The sequence below is a fragment of the Neodiprion virginianus genome, chromosome 5 (genome assembly GCF_021901495.1).
Source record: "Neodiprion virginianus isolate iyNeoVirg1 chromosome 5, iyNeoVirg1.1, whole genome shotgun sequence".
Classification (NCBI taxonomy): domain Eukaryota; kingdom Metazoa; phylum Arthropoda; class Insecta; order Hymenoptera; family Diprionidae; genus Neodiprion; species Neodiprion virginianus.
In genome coordinates, this window is record NC_060881.1 from 16116607 (window position 1) to 16130966 (window position 14360).

General features: G+C 35.6%; 1 protein-coding gene across 1 annotated transcript in view; it reads left to right on the forward strand.

The window, feature by feature from the left end:
- LOC124306083 (phospholipid scramblase 1) overlaps positions 1 to 14360 on the forward strand; it is an 84124-nt gene that overhangs the window by 40269 nt on the left and 29495 nt on the right. Inside the window, exon 2 of the mRNA XM_046766242.1 lies at positions 8557 to 8774. Within this exon, the coding sequence (XP_046622198.1) occupies positions 8576 to 8774 (199 nt within the window). The 5' untranslated portion in view covers positions 8557 to 8575. The remainder of the gene's footprint in view (positions 1 to 8556; positions 8775 to 14360) is intronic.

Below are 14360 nucleotides of genomic sequence, written 5' to 3' on the forward strand. Positions count from 1 at the left end.
GGTATTAGTGAAGAAAATGTTCTTTGAACCAATTGACAGGCTAGACCTGTGGAATGAAACGACGCCAGGCGAAATAACGCTGCAAGAACCTGAACTATTAGAGAAGTGTAAGGAATACTTGAGCGATATAGATGGAAAAAAAGTAGCACAGTACTCCTCACTTATCATGTACAATTGGTTGCAGGCTGAGAATAAGGTTCAGGAATATCTGAAAGCGTCAATACCTCTGAAAATATTAAAAGTCATCTGTCAATACAGGCTAGCGAACTCCTACTACACAAGAATAATAGTCGACTCTAGGCACTAAAAAATATCTGAAGGAAGATACTGTAACTATTGCAGCGAAGTTATAGATTTAGGTCACCTGACTGTTTCATGTAGAGAGCTATACTATAAAAGAGTCGGACTAAAACTACCTCTCTTAGAAAACGGATCGCTTGATATACATACGATTTTCTCTCTCCCAATAGATGGTAAAATATTGAGAAAGTTTTGTGCTCTTATATGTTTTGCGCTTGCTCATTATTCAGTGTACTATAGCCAATAAGCGAGTTTTAGTATTAAAAAATAAATTGGAACTATGTTGTATATATATATTGTAAAATCTCGAAAAGAATAATACAATAAACTAACTATTGAACACGGTGAAATTTAGAGTGATTCGTAAAAAATGAACATCTTAATTTCCAAAGAATTATCTCAACTTTTCGGATTATTCAAGATGATCAAAATTTTTAATCGCACTATTCCATTTCGTCAGATTCGACCATTCACTTTTAATATTTTTGGGTATAGTGAGATGGCCCCGACACATGGCTGTAAGAGAACAGAATACCCATGTATTTGTATGTGTCCTTATAAGATAAGGAGGGGAGGGCACGAATTCTCTGCCAAAGTATATTTTTATCGACAAGTACTAATCATGTTATGGATTCTGCATTGAAAAAGCGAAACAACCAAATGAACACGCTTATATTTTACAGGATAATCCGTCGTAACCGTTGGACGGACGCAATGTCACATGCCGCGAGGATATCTTCATGGAGTGGTGAACTATGTTCAAATTACATTACTTCGCAAAGGATGTTAGAAACTCCCATCAACCGGGAGAAGGAACTGTTTCGCACAACCCGCAGCTTCATAGTTACCTCGAATCTCAGATACTATTTCCTTGCATTTAGTATTTCAGAGGGTATAAAAATAATCCTCAACGTCGATGTCAACAATTGTTTCATATATCCATAGTAACATGAATAAAGTGTTCCAATATTATATATAATCATTTTTTGAAACCCTTTTCACTAGTAAAGTAGCTTCGAACATAAAATTATTTCATTATTGTCAGTAGAGTTTTGTGTAACAAGCGATGTACAATTTCAGAATGATTCCGATACAGTAATACTCCGAAGTTACGCTATGGGTCGTTCCGGCATTGACGGCGTAAGTCAAAAGAAACGTAAGTCGGGGTGCACGTTTTATACAACTGTATAATGTACATATATATGTATATGTATAAATACTCACCAGAGATAATCATGTATGTACCTCATAGAAAACATCTGAAGAAGAATGAGAAATACTCTTTATTTTCGAAATACAAAATGTTCGAGCACAGTCGTCTCACGACACAAAGATTTTTTTTTTCTCGCGCACATTCACTATCCGTAGACTGAGCGAATAATCGAATACAATGTAATGCACGGACGGAAAATAAACATGACCATTCAAGTTTGCGACAAGGAGAAGCTGAGTTGGGCGGGGGGGGGGGGGGGGGGGGGGGGGGACCGATGGCGTAGCACATATTTCCAAATATCTACAAATGGTGAATGGTGATATTTATGAATTCATTTTGAAAATACTTCGTGCTGTGTAAAACTAATATTGCGCGATATGTTTTAATGTATATGGGACATTCTTTTACAGCCGAACACCTTTGTGTCCGACACATTTTTGATTCAGCTGAAATTTTTTTTGACGGGTTCTATACCGAAAAAATAGGGATACGTATTCGAGGATTTTTTATTTCACATATTTCGTAAAATAGAGGGGATCGAAAATTTGATAATTTGGTGTTTTTTGGCTTGGAAGACTCACTTTCAAAAATTCATAACGCCGGTCCTATTTGAGCTGGAAAGTTCGTTTTTTTCATCTCAAAGCTAATAAAATGCATTTTATTACAACAATTCTTTCATTAACGATTATTCCGAAATTTATACTGTTATAAACAATTAATATGTTTTAATCGATCTTTAACAATTGCCCCAACCTCGTAGCGAGTTCTTAGCACAACCATCGCATTCTACGCCAAATTTTTCATCCATAACGTATTTTGAATTGATGGAGAATTATTATTACTGGAGGAAAAGAATTAATTTATCTAGCCCGGCACGTCACATCGGCGCGCGAGTTCCATTGCACGCCTCATAATCTTGCCTCGTATCGTTTTCCTCTGTAATATAAATTACTCTATATTTTTAATTGAATAATATTTTTTATTAGCATATAAGACTTTATAAAAAATTTAACAAAAAAATAATAAAATAAAAATTATTATTGTGGCAAATAAAAAATTAATTTACCAAGATTTTAATACATTATTATTATTTAATAAACACCTCGTTCTGTATTACGTCTCACAATATTTACATTCACTTTTAATATGTATAGTATTTTTCGTTTAAAAATTTGTACAACCGTTTTTTTGTTGACACAATGAGAATTGCTTTGTTTCCAATTCTTCAAGAGAGGTTGGAATCACACAAATTTTCAAGAATAAATGTAAATATGATACGACGTACTGTAGGACGAGGTACTTATTAACTAAAAATACTGTATTGAAATCTTAATAAATTGATTTTTTATTTGACACAATATTTTGTATTTGATAATTTTTTTGTTACATTTTTTATAAAGTCTTACTTGCTATTGAATATTATTATTCAATTGAGAATATACAGTAATCATTTATATTACAGAAGAAAACGATACGAGGCAAGATAACGAGGCGTGCAATGGAACCCGCGCACCGATGTGATGTGCCGCGCTGGATAAATTAATTTTTTCCTACAGTAATAATAATTTCTCCATTAAATAAAAATGCGTTATTGATAGATAATTTGACGTAGAATACGATGGTCGTTCTGAGAACTCACTACGAGGTGAAGGCAATTACTAAAAATCGATTTAAACATATTAATTATTTATAACAATATAAATTTCGGAATAATCGTAAATGAAACAATTGTTGCATTGAAATTCATTTTATTAGCTTTGGGTTTAAAAAACCAACTTTTCAGCTCAAACAGAACCGGCGTTATGAATTTTTGAAAATGAGTTCTCCGTGCCAGAAAACACCAAATTATCAAATTTTCGATCCCCTCTATGTTACGAAATATGTAAAATAAAAAAATCCTCGATACGTATCTATATTTTTTCGATATAGAACCCGTGAAACAATTTTAAGCTACATCAAAATTGTGTCGGTCGATTTTTATCTAAATCTGTCAGATTCGTCAAAGAATGTCCCATATTCAAGGGTGTTTCACGGAACAATAAATTGAATTTGCTATATTCACCGTAAAACTATCAAAATAATCAGTTCGGTCGTGATGCAATCGCTATACACATGACGTCATCATTTGCATGCAAAATTCGGGTCAATCCTGTTGGTATGGTTACCGACTCAGATTCAGGTCTTTTACCGACCGCGTTTTGTCTAATATTGTGTTGCGCTACTCCCCGGTGGAGAGTACCACCTTCGAATGGTTTGGAACCGAGGAAACTTACGCAGAGGGCGCTTCGATTGATTACAACTTTTAGATACAGGTCAGCGGCACCTTAAGGTAGTACGAGCACGTACCTCGCTATTAGACAAATATACGTTTTTTTTATATGCTATAGCAAAAACATCTACGGAAACACCTGCAAAATTTCTAAGCGACTTACCGACTAATTACAATATTAATTAATGTGTGAAATGAAGATAATTACCCCACACAGTATCGGAAATCTGTGTTGACACAAGGTTGAGATAGACATATACGAGAGGCTGCTCACTCGAGGATTCGGTGACACGACGATTTCCGAAGGGAATCGATTTCTTGTGATTTAGACTGTGATTCCCGTGATTTCCGAATCAATGAGATTACCTATTCCAACGATTAAGAGTGATTTGCAGCGACTTTTAGCGATTGCCTGTGTAATTTTGGATGAAATGTTTCAATGATTTCTCAAGTGAGCAGCCCCTCGGAAATATAGACCTTTCGCGGTTAGACACGATAAATAAAAAACGTTGTTAAATGTTGAAAAAGATGTCACCATTACGTACTTTTCATAAAAAATACGGGTTACGGGATATTCCGATTGGAAATTGTCGATTGTATTGTCTAATTATCGCGTGCGTCGGCTGCTTCTGCTAACGTGGTAACAACGATATGGACTTGGCAATGCTGCATGGCGCCAGGTGTGCTCCGATCACTGGTATACACCTGGTATATAAACTTGTATACACGTAGCACACGACCAAAATTCTAGCGCCTGAGTACAGTGTTGCCATTTATATCGGTGGAATTGTGAAATGATATAGCTGGTTAGACAATGCGAGTCAATCTGACTGTTGATATAACATATTCCCATGTAATATGTATTTTGTATTTTGTATTTGTTTTGTGTATACCTACATTTCTTCATGTAGGTATGCCTCACGCCAACTTATTTGTAGCTCTACTTGCGTTAATTCTTTTATACGCTTTAAAGACCGATCTTATGCCTGTAAACCAGTTAAATAAATAAATAAATAAATAAATAAATAAATAAATAAATATTCCGTTTCGTATAATTCAACACATGGGCATGATACATATTTCCAAAAATATCTCGTTACGTACTTTTATTATTATCACACCTAAATTTATTATTATATCGCTTTTTCCAATTTTCGTAACCATAGACTTTTAATAGACTAGCTACTCCGCTCGTACTACCTTAAGATGAAAGTTACAAGCAAAAGTACCTGCAGCAGAATTCGTTTTTCCCATTTCGTTTAAAAAATATTTTTGCAGTATTGAACCTAGTATTGACAATGTATTTAAATTGCATTCACTGATCTAATATCTTCTTCTCCAGACTTAAGTGTAATTAATCCAGGAATCCCGGAATTTCCTTGCAACATGGTTTTGGCTGAGTATTTAATCTTGTAGATAAACCATACATCAAAGAAAAAAAGTTTACTGACTCACAGAATATGACTGCTCTGGCCTGATGTTGATGAAACTGTTGTCAGATATTTAAAAATGCTGCAATTTAAAAAAAAACACTAGTATCACATAATGTTGCATTTAATTGTAGTATTATTCTATTTAATTGCTATATTTAGTAAGTATTTTGCGTTATTATACATGAAAATTTATCGTTTACGAAAAATCTTTTCATTATAGTGGTTGCTAATATTACTATGCGATTTCAGAAGCACTTCTATGAGGGTGATTGATTCCGTGAATAAAACGTTAATCGCTATTACAGCAATTGTGTATAGGAAAAGAGTATGTGTGGTAACTGGATATCAAAAACCGATAAAAGAAGTGAATTATACAGTTACTATTTTTAAGAAATTTACTGATGTTAACTTGGAAATTGAAAATCAAAAGTAGACTAACAATGGCGAACCCGGATCGCGGCCGTGGTGGGGTGACACGTATCAAGTAAATAATTGTGAACTCAAATGAATAATAATCATTAATAACAAAAGTAAAAAATATGACCCCCTATATAAAAAATGTTCATCTCCCAACCGTAGTGATGCCCAAGTATAGGCAGGCTAAGTTAGTGGTTGGTAGTCTGGTGGAAGTTGATTCATTTCAATGAACCACGGAGACAGAGTGTCAACTTTTAGGGGCCCATATAAGCCATCTTTTGTTTTGTTATATCTTGCCAAAGTCTAACATTTGTTTGTTCTAATCTATCGGTAATGGAATAGGAATGGTCAAAGTGACTGTAAAACATGAAAAACAAAAAAACAAGTGAGGAAGATGTTCTGCTTTATCACTAATAATTATTCTTACATGCATCACTAATCGAATGTGATATGAAAATAATTAAATATAGAATACGGTACTGTATTCATGTGTAACTGTAAGGTTCGGAGCAATTTGCAGGCTTTCTCTTTCATTGGATTGTTCTATAGTTGGAGATATCCCGAGTAGCGCTGTAATAGGTACAAACTTTACAGCTTGCATTGTGTAGCACAAACATTTCGAACTCATATGATGATAAATCAATCAACAGAAATTGTAGAAATAATACGGTCAGATGTAATAGCTGCTTGCCAATCAGTGAGCCAAGTCGAGATGTATAGGTGTACAACTTTTTCAATTGTATGGAAAACATCCATGCTACCGCAGAAGGCTTGGCAGCTTTTAAAATCTATAAGCATACAATAAAAGATAGTCCGTCGGCTCGCGCAAGTTCATGTTTTCAATGAACTTGGAGCGATAAGAAATCAGTTCGCGTGCAAATATTGTTCTGGTTTGACGCATCTTACCGGTGAAAAATTATACACTTTACACATTACGTTAACTGTTTCCCATCATTTCCATTAACTCATCTTTTCCGCCGAAAGTAACAATATAAAATAAAAAGTCGTAAAACCTGCATCCGCAACTCTCCACTCTGAAACTTGCCTGCAAAATGTTGTTTTCGAAAACGACATCTGTTTTTTTTTTGGATCACAGAAGTCAATTTGACTGTTTTGGAGATGGGCTTAAAAATTCATAGTATAAATACGAGTCAATAAAAATGTTCGAATATTTGTTCGAAAGGTTTTCAAGGGTCATACTAACGTGGGAAAAATCCACCACGAAATTAAAAAATGTTATGGTCAGCTATAGTCATTTACAGAGTTGGTGTGGAATGTCCAATGTATAAGTATTTTTATTGCCTCGGTGTTTATTTTAGTTCATAATTATGTATAAAACGAATAATTATGTTTAAAAAAAAAAAAAAAAACCTGATGTGTTAATAAAATATTGACACTTAAGTATTTTTCCAGGTCAAAATAAAATAAAATGGGAGTTTAACCGATGATAACAATGTATCCGCGCGCACATGAGAGGTTAGCCGTAATGAGAAAGTTTACTATTTTTCCGTGACATCACGATCGCGCGAAGGTATCTATTGGGGGACCAATAATTCCTGGAAAATCGCTTCCCCTCTTGTACTGTTGCGGCAGTATCGAGAGTCCACTGTATGTTAGGTTTATAGGCTACAAAGTACAAGTCCCATCACCACGTGAAGTCCTCTTCTAAAACTCGGTTGGTATTTGCTCTGGTTTGTTGGTAAGTGAGCTTCGTCAATTTCTAGCAGTGTTTGTGTAATACATATTTATTAGGTTTATCAGTTTGCGGGTCGAACTAATTACCTATGCAATATTATCACAACCATTTGCTGCTTTATTTCGTTGAATTGAAGCTCCTTAACCGTTTGTTTCATGAACTGACGTCACGTTACAAGGGTAAAACATTTTAAACAGACAAATGTTTTGTATCTCTGAACTTATCAGCGCCTGTTTACCAAAAGGCCATTCCGCATTTCGCGTTTTACTTTTAGTTTTAAATTTTACGACCACTTTCACGAAATAAAATTTATCGATCACCAGAAATTGTCTTGATTGAAATACGAAGACGATTCCAGTCGTATTATAGATATAAGCATTGATCCTGGACCCTTTAAGCGAATAGTTACTAACGGCATATGTAGTATTGTAAAACGGTGGAAATTTTCAATTGTGTTCAATTTGCAGTTCCCGCTATAAATTTATAACTTTGCATTAATCAGCTTGCTTTCAATGATGCCATGTTGTTTTGTATAATAGCGTCATTTTATATCAGTGTATGTTTAATGTCAATCTCTTTATTTTCTCACTTATTGATATCTTGTGTTTACTTTACTTCTCCGTACTTCTTAAATGGGGAAATAACAACTTGATTAACGGGTAGTCGGAGTGCCGATGAAATGAGCCGATCGTATTTTTTTACAATTTACTTCTTTTTAGAGTAAAGAAATTGTTTCAAACTTTGAGAAAAGATATATTTTTTGCAATTGTGTTTGTGTCATAGTTCGAAAAACTTCGAAAAATCAATGAAAACACTGAACTTACAGCAACAGATTCTCACTGACTTTGAGGTTATGGTATGCTGCTGATATCTGAATCCCGTGTTTTCCGTATTTTTATATCAATTCTCTGAAGTTTTTCCAATCACCACTCAAGCATAACAGAAAATACTATCGTTTTTCGAAATTCATATCGGTTTCATTACTGTAGAAAGGCAAAGAGGTGAAAATTACGATTTGCTCATGTCGTTGGCACTCTGATGTCCACTTTAGCTACCTTTCTAGAAAGGTTTGGGAGGTTTACTTTCATATTACAAAGAACAAAAATTTTAGGTGTGGGAGTATAGAAATAAACCTAGTTTCCAAAGACCGTATATTCCAGATAAATTTCATTACGTTTGAAAAAATCGTAGTTAATGTGAAAAGTTATCAACAATGTTTTTTTTACAGTTATTACTGACACCTAATCATGGGTGATTGGCAAAATCCTCATCAAGCGGGATGGCATTCTGGCGCACAAGCGATGAATACTCCGCCTACGGTACCCCTCATGGCGCCCCCGCAACCCGGAATACCTCTCGTGCAACCCGGACTTCCGGTACAACCTGGTCTTCCAATGCAACCTGGGCTTCCGGTACAACCCGGACCTCTAATGCAAGTTCCCCCAGGTGAGGTTACGATACTACTAATGCCATCGGGATTTTAAACAATCAGGAAACTTTAAATACTTGAAATGAACCGTGGCAGTACCTGTAGCATAAATTGATAAATGGTTGAATTTTGAGTATTGGCGTTTAGAAGTGATTTTGCTCTTCTATGACGTTTAACAAATTCTGAGTACGTTATCTGTGTATATGTATAATAGTGAACCTCCAATGATGGAATTTAAACATGGAAGATAACGCGCCGTTGTTCTAAATTCAAGCAAACAAAGATTACCCGTTATTTTCTCCTTCGTTGTGTGTCGAGTGCGGCGATTGCTGGAAATGAGATAAACTTTGTGTGAAAATACTCACGACTTTGATTGGGTAAAATGAATGCCCAAGAAACTTCTCGTCGCCTTATAAGCCATTAGTTGTATGAAAACAGTCAAGCCTGGTAGCGGTGTCGATTCTCCTTATAAAATGTTATTGTCTGTGACTGTGACTTGAAGATCGTATAATAGAAAAACTACAACTGTTGACGACCACTTTTTTTTTGTAATATGGAATCTGAATATTTTGAAACATCCTGGAAGTTAAAGATCAAACAAGTACGCAGACACTTTCGCTACATTATAAGAAAAACCGTGCGTCGGTATAAAAAGAAGAAGGAGTACACACGATTCCTCACTGAAGAGGAACAAAGGTTCATGCATTTTTTAATTTATCTTTATCTGCATAATTGAATTTGAATTACATTTTCTGCTACACGAGGACGAATTATTCAAAATATATTGCAGTGTTAAAATAATTTATGGAATTGGTGATTTCTTTATTTATTTGAGACCATTCTGAATTGCGAAGCGCCTTGATTTTATTAAATATATCACGATGTTCCGAACTTGTTTGATTTTCAATTCGGTTAAATAAGACTTCTAGTTTTGAATATGACTTACGTTTGTAGTATTCAATTAATACTACAGCTCCTAACATCTTAGCGATATGAAAACGATCTCAGTTTTTCTGTTAAGATTTTCAGCGACACGAGAGATGCGAATAAGTATTAAAAATTCCGCGGTGTGTTATCATTGAAGTTTTGAGTAGTCCATTTTGATTTGGATTAAATTAATACTTAGTTATGAACGAATCTTCCAACTTCGATTCCGATTTCCTAAAAATTATAAATTTTCTTCTGAATTCCAAATGCACCATTAGTTCGTCTTTGATTCCCTTTTGGTTTTTTTTTTATCAGAGTGTTACGAGTGGCAGAGTCCTGGATTGCTACTTTTATCTCTTCACTGTAATCTCATACTTCTCATCTTGTCCCTCTATCTCTCACGTCTCGTCGGACTTGTACATAGCTGAAAAGTATCTGAGGTGTCGTTGAAATATTACCTAACGCTGATTTTAGCTATTTCTGACCCCCCCCCTCCCCGCATTAACGCTCCGTTACGTCCAGGAAGACCCCCCCCCCCCCCCCCCTCCTCTTCTTTTCGTTCCGTAACATTAGGAAAAAAGGCATTTTTCGAAAATTACATTGAAAATAACTTTTATCCATTTTGTACAACGCAAAAGACGGTATGGATATGAGAATATTCCGTTTCAGCTTCGATATAAACTTTGTAATTAATAGGTCTTCTGTACTAAACTCAATTTCTTTATACTGTAGTTATTTTTATTAATTTTATGTGGTACATTTTCGATTACAGTTTCATTAGCTAACTAAAACATATTCATACTTTAACTGCACTTGATTCGACAAGAACATAAACAATGTACACATGAGAACTAAGTAATTCGCGACTTTGTACTACTTGCAAAAAAAAATAAAACTATCATTATACGTCTGATAAACCATACATTACTTACACGTACATGAACTTGGCTCGCCAATTGTCGAAAATGTGAATTCGGACTATTGCATAATTTGCCGTTAATTATCCGTAAATTAGTCGCGCGACTTCTTTTTTTTGTCGCACTCAATTTTCAATAAAAAGCGGATGGCGTGCTAACTTTTCAAGAATTTAGCCCGCCATCTACCAAAATAACGCACAGCGAGCATCATGCGTAATTCTGATTTGGTTGATAATTTGACGTAAACAAGCCGCAAATTAGTCGAGCGACTTTTTTTTGTCGCACTCAATTTTCAAAAAAAAAAAGCGGATGGCGTGCTAACTTTTCAAGAATTTAGTGTATATATAGGAATGTAATAAGGATTCAAAAGGGTAAACACATCATCTACACATTACATTCCTATATATACACTGTGCTTGAAGAGACGAAAATTCTTACACATTCATACCAGATATACGAAAAAACAAATTCGAACTCACTGGTGATGAGAGAAATTAACAACAGAGTCAGGGCGGCTAGGTGGTCCAGTGGAGTAAGGCTCCGGTTAATTAAGCATCTCTAGACGCCAGGTTCCTGGCTCTGTCGTTAATTTTTCGAAATCACCAAATTTTTGAATTGTCAATTTTCAATATTTGCTATCATTTGATCAACGATCGGCACACAGATAGATAGAGAGACCTGTTATTGTATGCAGAGTTGTGAAAATAGTAATGTGAAAGTAATGCATTACTCATTACTTTAAAAAATGTGTATTGGATAAGTTCTCGATTATAAATTACAAAAGTAATGTGTAATGGATGCGTGTTCCATAAAAAATTAAAAAAAGTAACGCGTAATTAATGAATGAACCATTACAAATTACAAATGAAAAAAAAGTAATTCATAACGGAGAGTATTCCATTACAAAAGGAAAAATTGCCGTACTCGCATAACGATTTGTGCGAAACAAAAGCATGAAAATTAAAAACTTGTCCATATTGCTACCTCGTCATTTCATTTCAGTCACTAAATGTTTCTTCTGGACAGAATTCCGCAATTTTATCGATATGCATAATTGAATTCGAACTGTGCATGCTCGGACTACACGGTGTTGAGTGTGTGTGTGTGTATACATATATATATTAAATATATCAAATATAATCCAGAATTTGCCGAATATCACATATATATATAGATGTATATGGGTACGTCCAATACTTTTCGACCGGAGCCTGCGGGCTTGGGTCAGCGATTCGGCTGCTGATTTTTTTCAAGACAGTAGGTTATAAAAAAAGACGATTCTTCAAATTTGAGCTGAATATAAGAAAATCTGGTGGATACAGAAATTTTTGAAGTTTTTAATAATTCAATTTTTTAGTTATTTTCAAGATTTTTTCATGGGAGCTCTATGGGACTTAAAGACTCGAATCAAACGGCATTCCCCTTCTCTGACCTTGTATTTTGAGAAAAAAAATAGTTTTTTACTCCAAAGCAAAATCCAGTTTAATTAGGACCCTGTTCATGAACTACTATTTTAGCAAAATTTCGCATAACTTTGAAACGCTGCCAAGTCAAGAATTTTCCAAGTAGACGGCCAATCGACGGCTCAAATTTTTTGTCTAGGTATACTTTATCACTACCAACACGAATTATTATTAATTACCACGTTCCTTTTTATATACGGCCTCGCAAAACTAACTGATTTCTGGTAAATCGCTGTTTTCAGATAGCTGTAACTTTTTTCTGTCGACTCGAAATCGCTTGAAATTTTCAGGGAAAATACTTCATTCTTTCCCCAAACAACGCTGAAAATTTCCAGCTAGAAGTCGATGTTGTTAACGAGCTGTGAATTTTCAAAATGTTCAAGTTTCCCACATAATATTTCGTATTTCATGGCATGGCAATGGTGTGTTTTCTGTTGTATCTTATGGAATAGTCACTAGGTCGTTCTTAACGTCTTCTGCAAGCCATTCCACATCTTCGAATTGTATCGAAAAATCAGATATAATACACATTAATTCTCGCGACCTATGCGTTGCTATGCGTACTAGTCTCTCGATTGACTAAGAATGGAGAAGTTTTACGTGTATCTTCATTGTCTTTTGAGACGCAAAATATAGTCCACATGATTTGTAAACCCAATTATAGAGTTGAGCTTGCACGGAAGGACAATACAAATCATAGGTTATGATTTTGAATCTGCCTATGAGATTCTCAGGTTTCTAATCAATTGAAAGTCTTATAAAAAGAGGTACGAACTTCGCCATTTTGCAGACTAGACTAGATCTGGTACTACAAGTCGAGATTCTGTATGCCATGATGGAAAAGGTGCGGGTAAAAAACCGTAACGCAAGACAGATTTCAGCTCGCTTCTTCCTTTTTTTTGCAATAGGTCCCAATTTCATCACATTTGATGATTTGTAAAAAATATTCGAGCTCTCGAACATGCCGACGTACCACTTAGAAGATTTTTCAGTACTCAGCCAACACTTCGTGTTCTTCAATGACTATGTTATTCCATATTTGAGATCGAACGTTGCTAGCATGCTTAAAATTTTCTTTTTCCAAGGCTTCATCAACTGTTATCCCTCTTGAATTTAAATGAGTTTCAAAATGATCATGAGACAGCATCATTCCGGCTAACTGTCTGCTCGGAGGTGCCATAAGTCATTCTACTCGATTATAGGTACTCCTTCCTAGTGCGTTTGTCGCTATGTAAAGAGCATCAAAATCATAGTCGATAAAATGCTTGTTGCATAGTTGATCACATTTGTATACTTGGGGTTTTCATCTGGCCTACCGTCTACAGTAATGATCATGATACGTTCAATTTCACCATTCAATTCTGATTCACCAGTTTGTCCGCCTGTCTCATCGTGAGTAGTATCAGTACCAGTACAGTCCACCATCGCATCATTAGTGGCCTCGTCTACAGACTTACTATTTACGGTTCTTGTAAGTTATTAAAAGGCTTCTAGGCTCAATAGTCTATCAACATCTGCTGTATGCGTGGCCGCAGTAGAAGAGGAATGTTTTCCGCTCTTGATAGCAATATAGGTCGGACCAGAGTATGTGGGCGCCCCATACCTTGTTCCTGTATCAGAATCCCGGCGTGAACAGAAATAATTAATTTATGCCGTTCAGTCAGGACCCAATCATGGTCTGGGATTCCTAAAGGTACCCGCGCATTATCGTCTTGTGATATGAAAGTGACCTGCTGTGGACCCAAAACCGATGCCAAGCTTTCCAAATTCCGCAAAGTTGTCGTAGCGAATTCCGTATCTGGGTGTTGATGATGCAAGTCATTCTCCGCCCGGCGTGGCTGCACCGGAACAGTATTAATATGGCGCTTTCCTTCGATTGAATGGACTCTTCGTGGCAGGAGGTGGAGGAATGTGCCACTTCGAGATAGCGTGCACCCTATTTTTAGAAGTTCTTCATGTAATTGTTATAAGTTTCGGCAACTCTTTAACATATTGGTTCTCCGACTTTCATCAGTTGAGCTGCCGTGAATCGCAATGTTGATTATTGTATCCAGGAAAGCAGACTGCTTGTCGACAAGTCGAGGCCGGCCAGGCTGGTCACAAGGAGCCAGCGCCTTCGAAGCTTGTGGATTTTCTTCGCAAAATTTATTCATTTTTGTTTTGACTGTTTTTCTATATTCTTTTTGTCTATGGGCATTTTGAACTTGTGTCTTTAACTTGGCTCATTCCTTTTCAAATTTTTTGGTCGTGTCTCTGATTTTTTTTTCAAATTGTCCACTACAAGCCCATAATCTCG